This window comes from Numida meleagris, chromosome 1 (genome assembly GCF_002078875.1).
Source record: "Numida meleagris isolate 19003 breed g44 Domestic line chromosome 1, NumMel1.0, whole genome shotgun sequence".
NCBI classification, from domain to species: domain Eukaryota; kingdom Metazoa; phylum Chordata; class Aves; order Galliformes; family Numididae; genus Numida; species Numida meleagris.
Window position 1 is genome coordinate 73,799,357 of NC_034409.1, and position 18,268 is coordinate 73,817,624.

Below are 18,268 nucleotides of genomic sequence, written 5' to 3' on the forward strand. Positions count from 1 at the left end.
AATTGAATTAGCATGCCCTAGCACAATGTATGGCGTAAGATATCGCCCCTCTTTATTCTTGAAAAGAGCATTTTGTATTTAAGCATGTCCTTGCACATAAAATTGTTTTGCCAAATCAAGTCATCCTGTCTTCTAGAGTTCAAGGTCTGCTTTCACCGGTATGTCAGCAGTACTCAACTTCCCTCTGTCTCTCAGGTACTTCAGGAGATGAGGCCGATGCCTCCAGGTGACCATTCCATACTCACGCTCAGGAGTATCCATAACCAGCGTTGCTGCCAATTGTCCCCTCCCACTGGGATTGACACCGGACACTAACTCAGCATGACTACTGGTTTGTGGCTGAGTGCTGCTGCATTTCCAGTTCCTTACACAAGGCAACTGTGGAGTCCCCGTATCTAGTGCACTGAAGACTTCCGGCTCTACAGGCTGAGAAACAAGTAACGATGGTGTTTCACTACAGTTCTCAGAACCATTCACCTGGATGTTGGCTTTTGCTGCAGTCCCTTTCTTGTGCTGGCTGTGAGAATGCTCTGTGTTCTTCCTTGAGTGACTCAGCGCATCTGCGGACTGGACTGCACATACTTCTGAATTCTCAAAAATTAAGGGAGGAAACTTGCAGGCCAGAGCTCTTTGACAAGCACCCTCTGCATGAAGCAAGCCATACTTGGCATCCTGATTCTGGGGCTTGTGAGAACCACGTTTCTTCTTCTGACACACACTCAAAACCAATGACTTAGTTGTTTCAAATTGTGGGCACACCTGAAGGGCAAGACATAATAAGAAAATATATATATATATATATTTTTCCTCCAGACAGAGGGACACGAACCTTATTCTACTACCCCACCCATCCCCCATCCTATCTTTCTTCAGTGTGTTGATTAAATGGGTAAGCTGGCCTGCAGCAAAGCAAACTAATTGTTAGCCAAGCTGGTAAGCAGGAAACACCTCTGAACTTCAAAGCTATGTTCTGTCACTCTGCAAAGTGAGTGGGGTGCAAATGAACTATCCCTTGGAACTTAAAAAAAAGCACATAAGACTTTAAATTAGAAGTTTAAGTTGTCTAATGGGCATTAATGCCTTCAACACCTGCTAACTTAAAACATTTCAGAGCTGGATCCTATTTCTTAGCATAGCAGAATAAATCAACTACACTACAGCCAAGTATTCCTGAACAGCTAGAGATACAAATGGGAGCAATACAAAACTATTTAAAAGAACCTAAGTGTAGATAATGTTAATTAGGACTTCAAAATATCCCTCCAAAACATGTTTTCCTCAAGCAGAGGAACTCTACAACACAGAGATTAACTGATCACCACAAAGTCAATTCTACTAAAAATCAGCTTTCTGTAGAAGATTGTTGAGCTTTGACAATCTGCATTTCATTGAAAGACTTTGGACCCTTACTCAAGACTTGCAAATCCTTCTTTTACAGTAGTCTTTATCTTCCTGGGTCTCAAAAAGCAAGGTTCAGTTTCTTGCAAATTGTTTTTACCTAGAGTATCCCAACCTGGATATGGTTATGACAACCACAAATCCCTTTTAGACTTCTCAAGTTTCTACACATTCCCTCAAAAACTAAGTGCAAGCTAATTATGGGTAGCAATTGCCTACCTTACATCTGAACTGCTTGAACCAAAGCCATTCTTTAGGGAATCATTGCTCTAACTTCCTAATAATTGTATCCTGGCACAAACTTAAAATAACACAAGTGAACTAGTGACTTGGACTTCCTTGCTTCAAAGAACACACCACATAGGCTTTACCAGGTGCCTTGCAGTCAAGAGGGTCTGAAAGACTTAATATTGAGTAGAAACTCAGTTGTCAGTGGGGCTCAGAGCCCCAACCAGCCTTACCCTGAATGTCTTCAGGGACAGGATATTCACTACCTTTCTGCATAACCTGTTCCAGTGCTTCACTACCCTTATTGTAAAAAAACAAAAAACAAAAAAACACAAAAAAAAAAACCAGACACACACACACACACCTTGTTCCTTATATACAGTCTAAATCTCCTCTCTTTTAGTTTGAAGCCATTTTCCCCTGTTCTATCACAACAGACCCTGCTAAAGAATCTGTCCCTTCTTAAAGGCTAAAGTAATGTTTCATGTAGTTTTGAAACCACACTACTTGAGTCTTCTTGATAAAGAACAGAGACTCAAGCAACAAACAGGGCTCCCCTAGGTGATATCTATTGTTATATAGGAATAGTCTGTCTTTGCAGCTCCCATTTTCTTTATTAAGAAAACCACAAAAGAATTTTACATTACAAGATATAAATACGGACTCTTAGGACACCACAACCAGTCCCTAGAATATTCTTCAGACTATAAAAAGGAGCCCATGAAAGATAAACTATTCAAAAGAATGGAAAAGAAAGCAATTTAAAATAAGTAGTTCTGAAGCAAAGGCCTCTATTCCCTAAATTTAGTAGTGTCAGATTTAAACAAAACCTGTTTTTAAACAGGCAACTTTCAGATTTCAGCAATTTCAAGCAGCAAAAGATTTCCCCAGAAGAACATCTATGATGTGCAGGAACTTCAGTTGCCATGGAAGCTATTTCTATTTTTAGTAAAAAAATAGTACCAGAATTAGTTTTTTAGAAGACAAACAGAAACAGTAGTGGTACACACTAGGGTTTTGACTTCAAATACCCAGGATTTTATTTTTTTATATTTGAAAGTGAAGAAACTTATATGTACTTATTTATGCTTTAGGCATCTATAATTAATTCAGGTCCATGCTATTGATTTTTGTTATCCAGGACACATAACTTTATGTTGAGATGTAGCAGAAACTTAAAAACCTGTTTTTGCAAGGCACAGAAATAGATAACATATACAAACCCAAGCAGCAGAGGTGTTCTGGTCTACAGGCTTCGTAGAAACACATCTTGGATTTTCAGACAAATACAGTGGAGTTTCACAGTAATGGATGGGTCCCTCCCATGGCCTCTCAAGGAATACCAGCTCTGCCTTTCTGGACTTGTGGGTACACTTCTTTTTTGGAGGCATCAGACAATATGATAAAACCACTTAGAAACCTCATGATGCTCGCTAGAGCCAATTGGAGGTGGAGGAAAGCATTCTGAGAAGATGCTCAAGCACCCTCAAATCTCTAGAAGATAAATAAATGGAAATGGACTTGAAGACAATTACTTGGAAACCTCAGATAATGTTTTTAAACAAAACACTAATGCAATAACATTGCATTATAGATCCATAGACTGTTACCTACCAGTAGCTTTTACATCTTTTACAAAATTCCAGGCAGATTGAGCATATACATAGTTGAATAGGTAATTAAGTGGTCCAAAACTTCATGAAGGCATAGCCAAATATGTTGCAGTAGACAGCCATACAAACAGAACAGAAGTATGTAAGCTGCAAAAGGAGTTCTGAAGTAGTGTTTTGAACAAGACTTGATGTTGTAGAGAAGATTATTTCCTTATGAAAATACACATACCAGACAAACTCATAGGATATTTTTTTCATAAAAATATTTTAGGAGTAATTTGAAAGGCATCCATATTTGATACGGCCTGAGTAAAATACTGAAATACAGAAACAACTATATTCAAAACTGATTTGGCCACTGAAATTTTTGGGAAAGTCAAAGCACTGAAGAAAAGAAAAAAGCAAAAGAACAACAACAAAAAACTTGCAGTGGGGTTGACTCATCACTTATGGCAGAATCAACTTTCTAGAAAATTTAAAGACATTTCTTCAAATTGACACAATATCTAATCTAGCTATAGCTGAAGAATTATTTATGAGTTTGTTTGGTTTTTTTTTGTTTAACCCATCAAATTGCTTTATAAGACCACAATGTATCACAAGACCATGATATTCAGAATTCTTTCTAGCATTAGGTCAGGAATTTTTAAGTTTTTAAACACAGAAAACACTTTATGTTTTCTTTCTGTATTATACCTTATGCAATTATTTTTTCCTAGAGAATAAGACTTAACTGAACTTAAGTTTGTTTTTCCATTTAGAAGCAGATTGGCACAGGTGAGAAATTTTAAAGAAAATATTTTGCAAGAAGTACGTTTTCTTATTAAAGAAATAAAGCTACATAACATCTTAACTGCTTACTACACATTATCAAAACAACTGAACAGCCCCCTTAGCAGATCCTGTGAGCTTCTGTATACAACCTTAATGTTCACCAACCAGTGAAGCCCAGCTGCACTTTGCTGGAGATCTCTTTGGGAAGGCAGCTGAAGCCGCTCTTTCCTCCCGGTAGCAGACACCAACGCTCGCACCAAGAGCCAAACCTGGTAGTAGGGTGGGAGTCCCACAGGCCCGTGCCGGCTAATTTCTCCCAAAGCAGTTGACTTAACAGCACTAGGCCTGATAGCTACCTCCTCTTCCAGCTCAAGCAAACCGGACTCCTTACAGGTGGCCAGGCAGAGCCTTATCCCACTTAGCAGCCACCCATTGGTCCGCCCCGCCTTGCCCCGCCTACTGCTGCGTTTCACTGGTCCGGACTGGCACGTGACATCAGCGAACCGCCGGGCGCCAAATTCAAACAGGGAAACGATCGCTGTCGTGCAGAGCGGAGAGACCGGAAGTGTTGAGGCTCTCTCCTCCTTGCGCGTCTGCTGCTCGGCTGGGAAGGGGGTGAGTTGCGACCAAGGCTCAGCACTCATTCCTCGCCGTACTGCGGTCTTCTGTTGCTTGGGCTCTGCCCGTGGGGAGCTAGGTGGCCCAGTAAAGTCTGCTCTGAGAGTGCGGAGAGAAACGCCTAGATGGAGGGGCCCTGGGAGAGCGGACGGGATTCACTGGCGAGGGCGTCGGGGTTGGCAGCACCCGGCAGTCCGGGAGGTGAGGGTGGGGGGGGTTTGGAGTGGGTGACAGAGGCTTGAGGGGTACTTGCTTAGCCCTTCAGTGTCCCGTTTTTTGCTTCGTTCTTGTAGCTCTATAGAATTGCATGCACCTCGTGTTGCTCCCTGCTGCTGAAAACAGCTTTTGGGCTGCTTAGGAAATTAATTGTTCCTGTAGGGAATGCGGCTTCCTGGAGGCTGGCTGATGGTTACACCTCTGTTGTCTTAAGGAGACCTTTCTGTAAGCGAGTGCAGCACCTTGCAAAAGGCTTTGCGTGTCCCTGAATGCTACAGCCTGCGTGTATGTTTCTGGCCTTCAGCTGCTGTGCAGCTTCTGACCCCAGTGCTTCCTGCTCATAGTTCATCTGATGGATATTTTCCATTCTGTGTCTTTCCAGGTGATTCTTACTGTGAGCTTTATTTTTGTAAAGCCAGTTAAATCTACCAAAGCAAAATGATTTTTGCTGTTTGTTTTTGTTCTGCCCATCTTCCCAAAAGATAAACAATAAGTGTAACTTTTTTATTTGTTTTGTTTTTCCCTCCTGTGGCTTGCTGCAAGAGACAAACTCTACACCTAATTCTTGAATGGCATTATATTTGTAATTATTGTTTTCAAAAGATGTACTCAACTTTTTACCCTGAAAGCAGTATCTGGATTTGACCTCCACTCCTTTCTACTATATAATCTAGATTATTTGTTATCCAAAAATTTGAAATTTAAATCATTTACTGCTCTATGAATCTATCTAGTGCTACACAAATCTACAGAAGGAATGACTAAAGCACTTTACATTTATTTTGAAGTGCCTAACATCTACTTTTATTGTATGTTTTTAGTGTTCAGGGCAATTTCTGCTTCCCACATCTTATACTAGCACTTAAATCCTTTTTTTTTTTTTGTCAGGTTGTGTGATCTGTTGCTTACAGCAATAAGTTATAAGGAGCAGGACTGCTATTTCTGTACTGATGTTTCTCACCCCTCCAGCTTACTGGCTGGTGCTGGTCAAGTCACTTTATAGCTAAGTCTTGCATCCCTCTCTGTAAAGCAGATACCACAAAAATCACAGAACTGTAGAGGTTGGAGGGAACATCTAGAGATCAAGTACAATCCCCCTGCTAAAGCAGGTTCCCTTCAGTAGCTCACACAGGAAAGCATCCAGGTAGGTTTTGAATATCTCCAGAGAAGGAGACTCCACAACCTCTCTGAGCAGCCTGTTCTGACACTCCATCATTCTCACAGTAAAGAAGTTCTTCCTATGTTCCAGTTTCTGCCTGTTGCCCCTCGTTCTGTTGCTGCATGCCACTGAAGAGTCTGTCTCCATTGACTTGACTATTGTACTTCAGATATTTATAACAGTGGACTAGAATGAGTAAACTGTATTTCTCTAGGACTGAGAAATTAGAGGTGGTAGATAAAAACAGACCTAAGGAATAATAGAAGAGCAAAAGTTATCATAGATTCATGGAATTGTAGAGGTTAGAAGCAACCTCTGTAGATCAAGTCCAACCTCCCTGCTAAAGCAAGTTCCTTACACAGGTAGACATCCAGACAGGTCTTGAATATCTCCAGAGAAGGAGACTCCACAACCCTTCTGGGAAGCCTATTCCAGTGCTGCATCACTCTGACCATCAACGACTGCCTCCATCAATGACTCCTGTGCTTTAGATATTTATAAACAGTTATGAGATCTCCTCTCGGCCTTCTCTTCTCCAGACTGAAGAGTCCCAGGTCTCTCTCAGCCTTTAGATATGCATGTTTTCCTTGTTATTAGGTACATTATGGCTCTCATCTTCTGATGAGAATTATTTACTCTGCAAATCTCTTATCCTGCTTCCACAAGCTGTTGATAAAAGAGGTACAGTATATTTTCCTGTAGCCTGGTGTTTCAGGATACATTTGGGTCTGAGAGACAGGATGTCTCAGGAGTGAAGGCAAGCAAGCTATGCACTCAGAGAGGCACAGAGGGTTACAATTTTTAATTTAGCACACACACAGAGGCATTTATTCCAAATAATCTCAGTTAGTAGCGAGCAGAAGACTCCTTATCAAATGCAGTATTACTTACTAACTCTTGAGAGATGGGTGAAAGGCCAAGTAGGAGTAAGAGAAGAAACATGCTGTAGTGGATTCGGCAGGAAGCGTCAGCAGGGCACCCCCTGCTTCAAGGTGCACTTTCTCTCTTGAGAATCCACCATGGCCTCTGTAGTGATCAGAAGGACCAACACGATGGAAAAGGTGTTACAAAAGAGGTAGAAGGACTGGCACAATAGCAAGGTGCTACAAAGGAAGGGAAGTAGATTGCTCACCCATATCAGAAGATTCTGGGTTTGCAGGGAAAAGCTTCCACCAAGAAGAGATCTCCAGAAAGAGATCCTTCCTTAGTGGCAGTCAGCCCTTAAATGAGGCCTAAGAGGCCTTCACCTGTGCTCCCAGGGCTGACTGGATCTTTCCTCCAGGTGCTCAACCAGTGGTTCAGGCCATGACTCAGCAGTTCCCATACAGCCTCTCTCCTGCTTTTATTCTCTTCGGGGTCTGCAGAGTTTTTTTCCACTTGTATGCCGCATCTGCGTGGCCAGCGCATGATGCAGAGCCCAAGCAGAATACATGCTTGCAGAAAACAAGTTCTTTGCAAAACAAGATAAACTAGCAAAGTCAACTTCCTACCAAAATAAGAAAAGCATCTCTAGCCACAAATGCTGTTTTCCTCAAAACTGTCGTGTGGCTCATGGTTCTAATCACGCAGCCGTCCAGTTATGCTCTCTGTCAGAAAGCTTTGTTCCAATTCAGGATCATTCTTCAGCCAGGACCTTTGGGTCTCTTACACACCTGCTCAATCTTGTTATACGCTTTCATTTTTGTTATTCCTTCTTTGTTTTATAGCAGCATCGCAACTGCTGAGAGCCTTTGTGCTGTGAAAGACCTGTGGTGTATTTGCTGACCTCTTTTATCTGTTCCTACTTTCTGTGCTCTTATGTTGTATCTTTTGTTTTGCAGGCCTTGTTCTTCTCATTTTCAATGGAGAGTGACTGTACAGATCAATAATGAGGACCAGCCCTCGTAGGCCCTTAATTCTCAAAAGAAGGAGACTGACCCTTCCACAAAAGGAGGTATCCAGTACTTCAGGAAGAGATGAGAACAGTGGTCACGATGAAAAGACACCTAAGCAGGAGCACAGCCAGGAGGACCAAAATGACAGCCAAGGCAGAGACAAAAAAGATGGTGGCCTGCAGAAATTCCCAGCAGGAATAAAGATAATCAACCATCCTACCATGCCCAACACACAAGTAGTGGCCGTCCCTACAAATGCGGATATCCAGAGCATCATAGAGGCCCTGACAGCAAAAGGAAAAGAATGTGGCAACAGTGGGCCAAATAAGTTCATTCTCATTAGCAGTGGGGGAGCCTCTCGTTCAACAGGTTTGGTACTATCACAGCACCTTCCCTCAGAGGAGGAACCTAGTGCAGTGCCTAGTACTGCAAATAGTCAACTAAGAGAGAAGAATATTACACAGGCACCTGATCTTGGAGGAGGGTCAATGATCTGGCATTCAGGAATTGATTCTGCGTTTGCACAAAAACAGGAGAACAGTATGTAACCCTTACCCTTTTCTTGTTCTGAAAGATAAAGAGATGCGAAATGGGACAATGAGCATAGTACTTGGATCTCAGTGTACAGTAGTGAAAGCTATTAAATTAATTACAAAGTAGCTGTGCATATGTAATGGAATCTGAAGGATCTTAGTGGATGTACTTTGAAAGAAGCAATCCTGGCATTTGAAAAAAGCGAAATTTCTGTACTGGATAAAAAGAAGTGGGGTTAGTTTGAGGCAATTCTAGTCTACAAGAACAAAATACAAGGTAAAGGAATCATGAATGGAGTGAATATCAGCATGAAGTACCTTAGTCAGTGACAAAAGGGGCCTAGACCTTTGAAAGAGAAACAATTCAGACCCTTTAATAACCAAGTGGCAACAGTTTTCTTCTTGGCTGTCTCTTGAACCTGATGGGCCAATGTTAGAAGTGGGACTGATTTTACTTTGACTTGCTTCTCAGATCAAATTTGTATTCGGAATTTAAAACAGCTATGTAGATTTGGGCTGTGGCAAATCTTATCCAATAGGACAGTGCTGCCTGAGAGGAACCCATAGATAGCTCCAGTAGCTGTATTACTAAAAACAACCCCACCATAAACAATAAAGCATTAGTTTTTCCACTGTTGCTGTTCAAAAACCCCGGAGACTTTTTGATTGCTACTTTGGTTGTGTGCTGGGTCTTTCTGTTGGAGTTTATGCCACTTTCCTTGACTTTGTTTACTTGATTAATCCTTTAGCTAAAAATGCTTGAATTCTCAAAGTGCTGGAGACAACACTGTCCTGTTTCGGTTGAGAACAATCATTTAGTTTGAATGTTGTGATTTGTTTGTTTTAGTTTTTGTTTTGTTTTTAATGTCACAGCTGTTTTCAGATTGGGTAGATACACATGCAATCAGGAATTCAAGGTTTATACACAAGAAGCCTTAGCTTTGCAATACCATCTTGTCCCTATCCTGATACAGGGATACCCTTTCAAACAGTATGTGTTAGTACTTTCCTTTTGGCACTTGAAATGAAGGAAGAAGGTTACTTGTAGATAAGCAGAGCTTTGGGCTTGTTATCCCAACAGGCAGTGGTGAGACAACGAGTTCTGTGCTGGATAATAGCCTCACTAACATCCAGTGGCTGGGGAAGATGAGAACTGATGGACTAACTCCCTGTTCTGTGAAGCAAGCCATGGAGAAAGAGAACCAGATACCTCTGCGGGAAAGAATCAAGGTAAGTAGGAGAGGACAACAGTGCACACTAAAACTTTTCATGAGGATGTAATCCATATGGATTAGAAGACTTTCAAGAACTAGCCGTGACCATCTCTAAGTAATCTGAGAATGCCCTTTACTGATTTAACTACGTGTATGTGGAATATTCAGCCCTTGTCAACTATTCAAGCACTCATATATTGTTGCTTCTCTCTCAGACTGAAGAAGATTCTGCTGCTGTTGCCATTCCCTCCTGTTCCTCCTTGTGGCAAGATTCAGTATCAGAACGACCTCCGTATTCCTACATGGCCATGATCCAGTTTGCCATCAACAGCACTGAGAGGAAGCGTATGACTCTGAAAGACATCTATACCTGGATTGAGGATCATTTCCCATATTTCAAGCATGTGGCTAAGCCAGGCTGGAAGGTAACAAGCAGGCCTTCAAGTTTCAGTGGGCCAGTGGGTGATGCTATCATAAGCCTTCCAAGCTGAAAATGAAAAGTGGTTTCCCCAGCCTGCAGAGCATGATTGAAATTAATTTAAAACTCCACTCCAAATATATTCTCATTCCAAATGTTCCATATTTGAATTTTTTTATTCTCATTCCACTTAGGCAAGATGGTGAGATGTTTGATCACTGAATTAAGAAATAGGATCTTGGAAGTAAAGAGAATAAGAGACTTATGGTAGAGTTGGCTGGGTTTGCTGTGAGTAAGAAGGTCCACTTTGTCCGGGCTTTGGAGTGGAATCTCTCTGTCAGGACAGTCATGCTTGAGATAGGCCTTACTGCGCTGATAACAAAAGTGCTGTTTTTCAGCTTCCTCCTTTTCCTTTCTCCACAGAACTCTATTCGGCATAACCTGTCCCTTCATGATATGTTTGTCCGTGAGACATCTGCTAATGGTAAAATCTCATTCTGGACTATTCACCCTGATGCCAACCGTTGCCTAACATTGGACCAAGTGTTTAAGGTGAATGCTTCATGCAAAGAAAATGGGACCACCTATCTAGTCCCCAAATGCCATACTAGACAGATGCACCTTAATTTGAAAGGAAAGTTACGCTGCTTTGGCATCAGCCTCTCTGTAGAAGCTAAATTCAGTTGCTTCTTCTGACAAATAGATAATCTCTGTATTTGGAGGAAAAAAGAAAAGGGTGCTGTGGCTTTTGCTGCTGGAGCTTCTTTGGGATGCGTTCATTCTTCAGGTATCATGCCAAATGTATTAGCTTGTTCAACCTGTTTTCATAGTACTGATGCAAACTTCTAATTCAGTGGAAAGCTTCTCATTAGACCAGCATTTCCTGTGTTGTTTGACTAGATATTCACAGGATGGAATTGTTCTATCCCAGCTAGAAATCTTATGAAATTTTTTAGATTTTTTTTAAGATGTGTTTCGCTCTTCTATGTTTTGTGCAGTGGGAGGGCAGGTTCATTCTCTGGTTTGCTCAGATTATACAAGATTAATTTGTCCTTTTTTATTGTTGGTAACTTCCTCTTATTTTTCTCCTTCTCACTGCCTTGCTGTCACTAGCCGCTGGACTTGGGGTCAACATCGCCTGAGCACTCTGAATCAGTAAGACTCTGGCCTGCACCTTGGGCTTCCAATCTCCTCTTGCTAGTCTTTGAAGGAAAGGATAAGAGATTTGGGGAGGGGGATAGAATCACTTCTGCACATGATCATACAGCTCTGTGCACACCCATTTTGGGGTAAAGGAGTCAAACTAATTACCTTCAAATTATATGTTCTATAGCTGGCAAGAGCTGTACAGTTTTGAGCAACTAGAAGTCTACTGCTAAAATAGGCTGCAGTGGCACTGACTTCTGAGACCTCAGAGAGAGCTGAGATAGAGGGTTCAGGTACAGTCTTCATCTCTGTGGAAGCAGTCCCAACCTATTCTGGGTCTCAGATCCAGGGAGAATGGGATCTCTCTGTGCTCCTTTTTAACTGTTGGAAACCAGCTGCACTGTGACTCTTGGAAATATAAACCTGTTTGCTGTCTCTTGAACTCAGCAGTTTTAACAATGATTTTCAATGAATTAATCAGACACTATTTGTCACCACTACAGCCCTGGCCCTCATTCCTTCTGCTTAGACCACTGGCTCCTCCGGTGCCTCTGCTATTCTACTTGAATTTCAGGTCTATGGTTTGTATAGAGATCATATACACAAATAAATGTATGCTATTCGTGTTTCCACACTGCGGACACCAAAACAAAGTCAGCTCTGCAGCAGAGTCTATGGTTGGAGCAGCTCTGTGCCATTTCTTTTTCTATGTGAATTTTTAGTAGCTAGCCTTGAGATGGCACAGCTGTAACACAGCAGTTATCACAGAGATAACACATGCTGGCTCTAACAGCTGTTTTTTCTACATTAGCTCAGTACAGGCTTCTGGTTTGATGTTCTGAACGAGGCAGCAGAGCAAAGATGAATTCTTCTATTTAAATCTTCTCTCTCCTCTTTCTTATTTCACAATGTTTACAGCAGCAAAAGCAACATGTTCCAGATCCCCAGAAGAACATGGGAAGCAACAGTAGCAGTAAAACTGAACCCCAGAACACACGTGAGTGTCTACTTCAGGCTAGACCAAAAATAATAATTCCCATAAATCTCAGGTGCTCTCCCAGATTTCTATAGGAATAAAAATGGCAGTTGTTATCCAGATTTTCCTGCTTAAAGGTTTCCTACAGTTGCTCCCATCCCTCAGCTCTGGAGCTGAAAGTAGTGCTGCTGTTTCTGAGAGAGGATGAGATATAAAGATTGGGGGAACTGGGTGCTCAAACTGAGTGACAACAGAGCTTGCCCCAATTTGAGCTCTAAGATCTGTGTGGAAGGCTGTATTTTGCTCTTCTTCAGGCCTTCTGGCTTGGGATTTGTACCAAAACTAGCAAAGAAGGGAGATGAAACTAACTGATCAAATGGTTATCTGGGAGTATCTAGAAGCACTTCCCGTTAGGTGTCCGGTTTTCCCTATGTAGTAAAAGAAGGGTAGGAGGCTAGCAAATCAATTCTTTTCCCTTCCAGGCCGAAAGATGAAGCCTTTGCTTCCTCGTATCAACTCCTACCTCGTTCCGATCCAGTTTCCAGTGAGTCAGCCTCTTGTTTTGCAGCCTTCTTTGAAGGTTCCTCTATCTACGGCACAGGGAGCATCCCACAACAGCTCAGAGACCTTCCGGAGCAATAAACGTGTGCGCATTGCTCCAAAGGTTGTTTGTTGTTTTCTTTGTTTTTGTTTTTTCCCTTCTCTGTGGGGAACTGGTGGAATGGGGGGTTGTGTTTCATTTGGTTTGTTTTCTCTGTAGCTTTTTTTTTCCATGGACAGTGTTTTTTACATGGTTCCATCCTTAGTGGGTCCTCCAAGCCTGTAAGCTTCTGGCTAGGTGACAATTCTTGCCTTTCCTTTTCTGTGTCTAGTGTGACTATATGTGCTAGTTGAGTTGCTGTAACTATGTTACTTTAATTCACCAGGAGTTGGTGCTCTGGGTTGAAAAGTCAAGACCATGTTTCTTTACTGCTCAGATGAGAGGAAATAGGACTGGGGGAAATGGCTTTGTTCTGCCCCTGAAACACTCAGATTTTTTCTTTAAATATCTCTAAAGAGGAAGCTGTATTATAGGGCATTGCTTCTGAAAGAGCATTTATTTGCAAGTATAACATCTTCCCAGAGGTTTCTAATACATGCTTTTTGCTAATTCTGTGGAGTTCCTAGTTATTCTGAGCTGAAGAAAAAAACATTATCAAACAGATCTTTCTCTTTGCATCTCAATGACTGTCTCAGACACTTAGGCATTGTTAGGCTTCATCTTGTTCTACTCAGACTAACACTGATCCTGTTTTCCTTTGTGCATCTGTTAATTTATATTCTCTCCTTCTATGATTTCTTTTCCCCCGTGCATTTTTCTTTTCATAATGTCAGTATTTTATTCACTTCTTTTTCCTTGGTTTCTATGAAAAACGTCCTCATTCTTTTTGTTATTGCATACATAAATAGTGTGAGGATCAAAACAGAAATGATCAGCTCTTCTCCTGCCTGTCCTAGAAGTTGCTCATAGCAGATGTCATCTGAAGGGTGTAACTTCCAGTCAATTAGCTAAAATCCTTCCCAGTGTGATCTGTAGACTTGACTGTATCAATTTCAAAGGGAGATCAATGTCTAGCTGTTGTTATTGCTACTTCTTTCTGAAGATCCTCCTTCTACTTGTCCTGCTTAACTGCTAGTCTTTCTTTTCTGTCTTCCACTGTCATTTGGATTTTGAGTGGAGAGTATTCTTGTTTACTGACTGCGTGTCACTTGGTTTTTTTTGTAGATGTCACTCTCTATTGAAGAGTCATCCTCTTTACCCATGGCTGCGGTCAGGGAGGAGAGTCAATGTGATGAAGGATTTTTTTCCCCAACACATTCTCTAAAGGAGAACAGCTGTCAGCCTGGTGAGGAATCCTCTTCTTTCCGTGAGACTCTCTGTATTAAGGAAGAGGAAGGCTCGCAGCCGGGGGACTGGCTGTCCCCTTTTGCCTCAACCGTAACCGTAAAGGAAGAACCAGACTTGTTCGTCCCAGTCTCGGCCGTGACGGAGAAGAAACATTTCACCATCCTGAAGTCGCCATCTAAGGGTGCTTCTGACGCATTAGTTATAAAGAGACGTGAGAGGAGGGAAACGAGCAGATCCAGAAGGAAACAACGCCTAGCACTGCCTTGCTCAGAAGAGCCTGTCCTTATCTTCCCAGAGAGCAGTGACTTTGATCCTTTCCAGTCAGGGGCAGACCTCCCCTTACTGCAGGAAAGCCAGCCTCTAGAGAACGTATCACAGCTGAGATGCCTGCAGGAGGAAGAGGGGCCTTTTAAAACCCCAGTCAAAGAGATGTTTGGCAAATTGCCAGTTTCTTCCACTCCCCGCAAAGTCCCAGCAACTACTACGCCCCCACTAGGGGGCCTTGATCCCTGGAAGTCTGCATCATCAGCCAAGAGAGGTAATGAGCTGGATTTCAGTCCAGTGAGAACCCTTCAGCTGCCGTTCACACCCTTCCAGGAGAACCAGGACTTGCTGGGTTTAAACAGCACACCCCTTAAAAACCCTCTCCCCGAGACCCCTTGGGAACTGCTCAATACAGAATCTAATGACACACTGCATGGCCCCCTCACGAGCTCTCCATCTTTTATTCACGAACCTACTAAGCAGTTGCCCCTTGAACTGCCAGCCTCTGGTTTTACTGAAAACCGCTCACTCATGGAGGGCCTGATCTTGGACACCATGAATGACAGCTTGAGCAAAATCCTTTTAGATATCAGCTTTCCTGGTCTTGAGGACGAAAACTTAGGAACGGACATTAGTTGGTCTCAGCTTATACCTGAACTGAAGTAAACTGGCCAGAAGACTGAATTTGGCTTATTGGGATTTTACCGAAAGCACTGTCCTCTTCTGAGATCTGTTCACGTAGTCAAAAGCAGACAGTCTTTTTAGACAGTTCCTTCATTCATGGGAATAGAGGGCGTTTATTGACTCCTGCTAAGCTGGGAAACAGGCCCGCTGGCTGCTATGAGCCGCCTTTTTGAGCTGCAATGGACTATTTACGTGGGTCAAGATAGAACCTCTCCCTAATCTGGTGCTAGAGTGGAGAGTCCCTGGAGAGGGGTTATCAGGAAAACATCTAGGTAGGCCCTGAACAGCACTGGCTAATCAAGGTATTAGAGGAAACGGGTACACTCCTCAATTGTGTCCAATAGGAAGGGCTTTGAGCACTTCCTCCTTGCTCTGTCCTTACTTTCTTTTACTTTGTTCTCATCTTACTTAGCATCTTCTGTGTAGGTTTAATGGCATTAAGCCCTGTAAATTCCTTGAATTACCTGCTCTTTATTATAATAGTAACTTTATTCTTGTAGGGTTATTATGGGAATATCTGAGCTGGTAGAGGATTTAGCTTAGTGTTGCACATATGTTCCGCCTGCCCTGTATTCCTCTAGATGAGAGCCCAAAATACCATTTTCTTTTAATTCAAAAATGCATTGGCCTTGAAAGTTGCCAGGGCAGAAATCTGAAAAAATCATCTACGTGTGACTGAGTGCCTACCCAAACTAAACAGAAAAATTCTGTTAACTGGATTGCAGCATAAAATCTTGGTTCATTTTTCCCTCTCCGCTCCTCTTCCCAGGCTGGAATGGAGAAGAGCTGTAACTCTTCTGGTTCCAGAGTCCTATCAATATGTACCTAGAGGACTTGGTAGAGTCACAGGTGCACTAAGATGGATTTCTAAGAATGGTTAAAGCAGCTTTCATTTCAGTCATCAGTTGAAAATGTGAAAAAGAACCTGTGAAATGAATGCTGGTATTTCCGCTGACAAGTGACCTCTGGGAACAAAAGGTATGTTTCTCCCATTGCAATAGGGCGATTCGTCCCAGTTCTTTAGAGCTCACGTCAAAAGAGGAAATGGCCATGGGAAGACCTAATTCTTCTGCTTCCAGACAAATGATGAGAATCGTGCATCTACATACTCAATAAAGTTTTTGTGGGAGTGCAGCTGATCTTTACTGCTGCCACTTTTAGCAATGTGCTTTGGCTGGACCCCAGTATGAACAAATGCTTTTTTGCTTGCCTTGACATGGGCTTTAGCCTTGGGTCTCAGTTCTGGGAAAAGAGACAGGTTGCTGTGGGAGGGGAGAGTATCGGGGGAAGATGATGTGTTCAGTACAAATCTGCATTTCTAAGAACCCCTCCGTATACAGGTGCTGCTTTGCGAGAAAGGGCTGTTCATAAAATAGTTGCAGTAGCAGGCTAAGCAACCACAGCCACAATCTGGGCCAACTTCAATTCCTGTATTAGTATTTACAAGACATCAGTAGAAACACCTTGCCTCAATAGTTTCCACAAATCTAAGCGATCTGTCTTGGGACTGTGCCAATGACAGTCCCTGAAAGTCTCTTACTGCCTAATGTCGGTAAGTTATCCTGAAATTTTCTTTTACCTCAGGCAAGAAAGTTTCTTGGAATCTTTTTGTCCTAGCTGAAGCACTGGGGGTAGGAATGGAATTCCTTTGAGCACTCATAGAGCATGAAAAGGTATAAGAAAAAGAAAACGAAGAGGAAGAGAGAGGCCAAGCATGTACGTAAGGCTTTTCACAAGTATCACAAGAAGAGGCTCCACTAGAGCTGCTGAGGGAACGTGTGTTAGCTTGTATCCTCTGATTTGGAATTCAGGATGTGCTTAATGCATGTCTGATCTCTGGTCCGCCTTACACAATGATTTGGTACAAAACATGCAATAAATCCACTTCTGGTAGGCTAGAGAACTACAGACTGATGTCACAGGCCCACATAATAAAATAGGAGGCATTACTTTTAGAGCAGCCCGTGTGTGTGTGTGTGTGTGTGTGTGTGTGTGTGTGTGTGTAAAAGAAATGATGCACAATGCAGCTGCTCACCACCTGCTGACTGATGCCAAGCCAGTCACCTGAGTAATGGCAGGTGACTAACTACCACAGCTGAAACCAGGACAATATCCACTCTTATTCCATACTATTTATGCCATGCTCAGGTCCCACACTTGCCAGCATATCCCAGTTAGTCGCCACCACCTTTGCTCGGTTCCATCAAAATCCATTCTTCGTTAAGCTGTGTAACTTACTCAAGTAATACAGCAACCACAGTAGTGATGGCATACAATATTATATAGCAATTAACAAATGAGGGCATCTCCAAGAGTAATGCCTCCTATTTTAATATGTTGGCCCACAACGTCTGAGGCAGACGTTGGTGGCATGGCAGTAGAGGTTGGACCTTCCCGCTGATCTTCTGTTACGTTTTGTTGCTGCGCGACAGCTGGCAGCAGAGGGGCAGTCTGGCAAAATGGCGTCTGACATGCAAGCGTGTATGAAGCAAAGATGTGGAATTGAATTCTTCCACGCAGAAAAAATGGTATCTGTTGACATGCATCAGCACTTCCTGAAAGTTTATCAAATAGTGGATGTTAGTGCAGCGAAGCGGTGGGTGGTGCATTTCAGCAGTGACAGCGACAGTGGGTCAGCTCTGCTGGTGCAAATTTTTACAAGAGCAGCACTCTCGTTCATGGCTGGCAAGAATGCATAGCTAATGGTAGTGACTATGTTGAAAAATAGTGCTTTGTAGCTCTATCAAATATTGGGCTCTTTGTATCTGTTGTACTTTCCTTGTAAATAAATAGGAGGCATTGCTCTTGGAGCAACCTACGTACAATACACATCATTGGCTGTTCTCCCCCAAAATCAAATTCCCCTGAGGTACACATCAGAATTCTCCATCCTACCATATTACCCACAACATCCACCCCAGACCTTGAGCAAAAGTAGTCCCACAGATGGGCTTGCCCAAAGCAGGAATAACTTGGGCTATTTTCCCCGGCATGTTCTTTATTACGTGCGCTATGGGAACTTTATCCACCTCTAGAGTACATAGGGGTTTTGATTAGGCAGTGCCAGCTCAATTGGCAAATCCTCTTGTGTTAACTAACCAAGTGTCCTTTGCTAAATGTGTATCAGTGCTCTCAAAGAGTCCCAGCACCCACTGCTCTCAGAGTAGTCTTTAACAGTCCATTGTATCATTCAGTTTTTTCCATGGGCTGGTGTGATAGGAGATGTGATATACTCAGTCAGTGCCATGCTCTTTAGCCCATGTGT

The 18,268-nt window shown here is 42.5% G+C and overlaps 3 protein-coding genes across 7 annotated transcripts in view; 1 reads left to right on the forward strand and 2 right to left on the reverse strand.

Moving 5' to 3' along the window:
* TULP3 (tubby like protein 3) overlaps nt 1–384 on the reverse strand; it is a 37,860-nt gene extending 37,476 nt beyond the window's left edge. For both annotated transcript variants that reach the window (XM_021394101.1, XM_021394053.1), the window contains exon 1: nt 246–384. The gene's annotated coding sequence lies outside the window, so the exon portion shown is untranslated. The remainder of the gene's footprint in view (nt 1–245) is intronic.
* On the reverse strand, nt 24–4,657 carry RHNO1 (RAD9-HUS1-RAD1 interacting nuclear orphan 1). Its single transcript, XM_021396653.1, has 2 exons — nt 4,370–4,657; nt 24–759 (listed from the first exon to the last, which is right to left on the reverse strand). Exons 1-2 carry the CDS (start codon nt 4,655–4,657, stop codon nt 133–135), a joined length of 915 nt encoding a protein of 304 aa, XP_021252328.1. The 3' UTR covers nt 24–132.
* On the forward strand, nt 4,539–17,000 carry FOXM1 (forkhead box M1). 4 transcript variants are annotated; one of them, XM_021393915.1, is made up of 10 exons: nt 4,539–4,628; nt 7,827–8,420; nt 9,495–9,643; nt 9,843–10,052; nt 10,469–10,597; nt 10,749–10,832; nt 11,159–11,200; nt 12,110–12,188; nt 12,650–12,831; nt 13,933–17,000. In XM_021393915.1, exons 2-10 carry the CDS (start codon nt 7,874–7,876, stop codon nt 14,983–14,985), a joined length of 2,475 nt encoding a protein of 824 aa, XP_021249590.1. In that variant the 5' UTR covers nt 4,539–4,628; nt 7,827–7,873; the 3' UTR covers nt 14,986–17,000. The 4 variants fall into 4 exon arrangements, with proteins under 4 accessions (XP_021249590.1, XP_021249598.1, XP_021249607.1 ...); XM_021393923.1 differs by having other exon boundaries at nt 12,113–12,188; XM_021393932.1 differs by lacking the exon at nt 10,749–10,832.

Bases quoted from the DNA above. Each gene is read 5' to 3' on its own strand.
- FOXM1 (XM_021393915.1), top strand. From the start codon at position 7,874: ATGAGGACCAGCCCTCGTAGGCCCTTAATTCTCAAAAGAAGGAGACTG. The intron at 8,421-9,494 runs GTATGTAACCCT...TTATCCCAACAG, and splicing joins TGCACAAAAACAGGAGAACA to GCAGTGGTGAGACAACGAGT. The intron at 10,833-11,158 runs GTATCATGCCAA...TGCTGTCACTAG, and splicing joins GGGATGCGTTCATTCTTCAG to CCGCTGGACTTGGGGTCAAC.
- RHNO1 (XM_021396653.1), bottom strand. From the start codon at position 4,657: ATGAGTGCTGAGCCTTGGTCGCAACTCACCCCCTTCCCAGCCGAGCAG. The intron at 760-4,369 runs GTAGCTATCAGG...CTTGCCCTTCAG, and splicing joins TGCTTGAGCTGGAAGAGGAG to GTGTGCCCACAATTTGAAAC.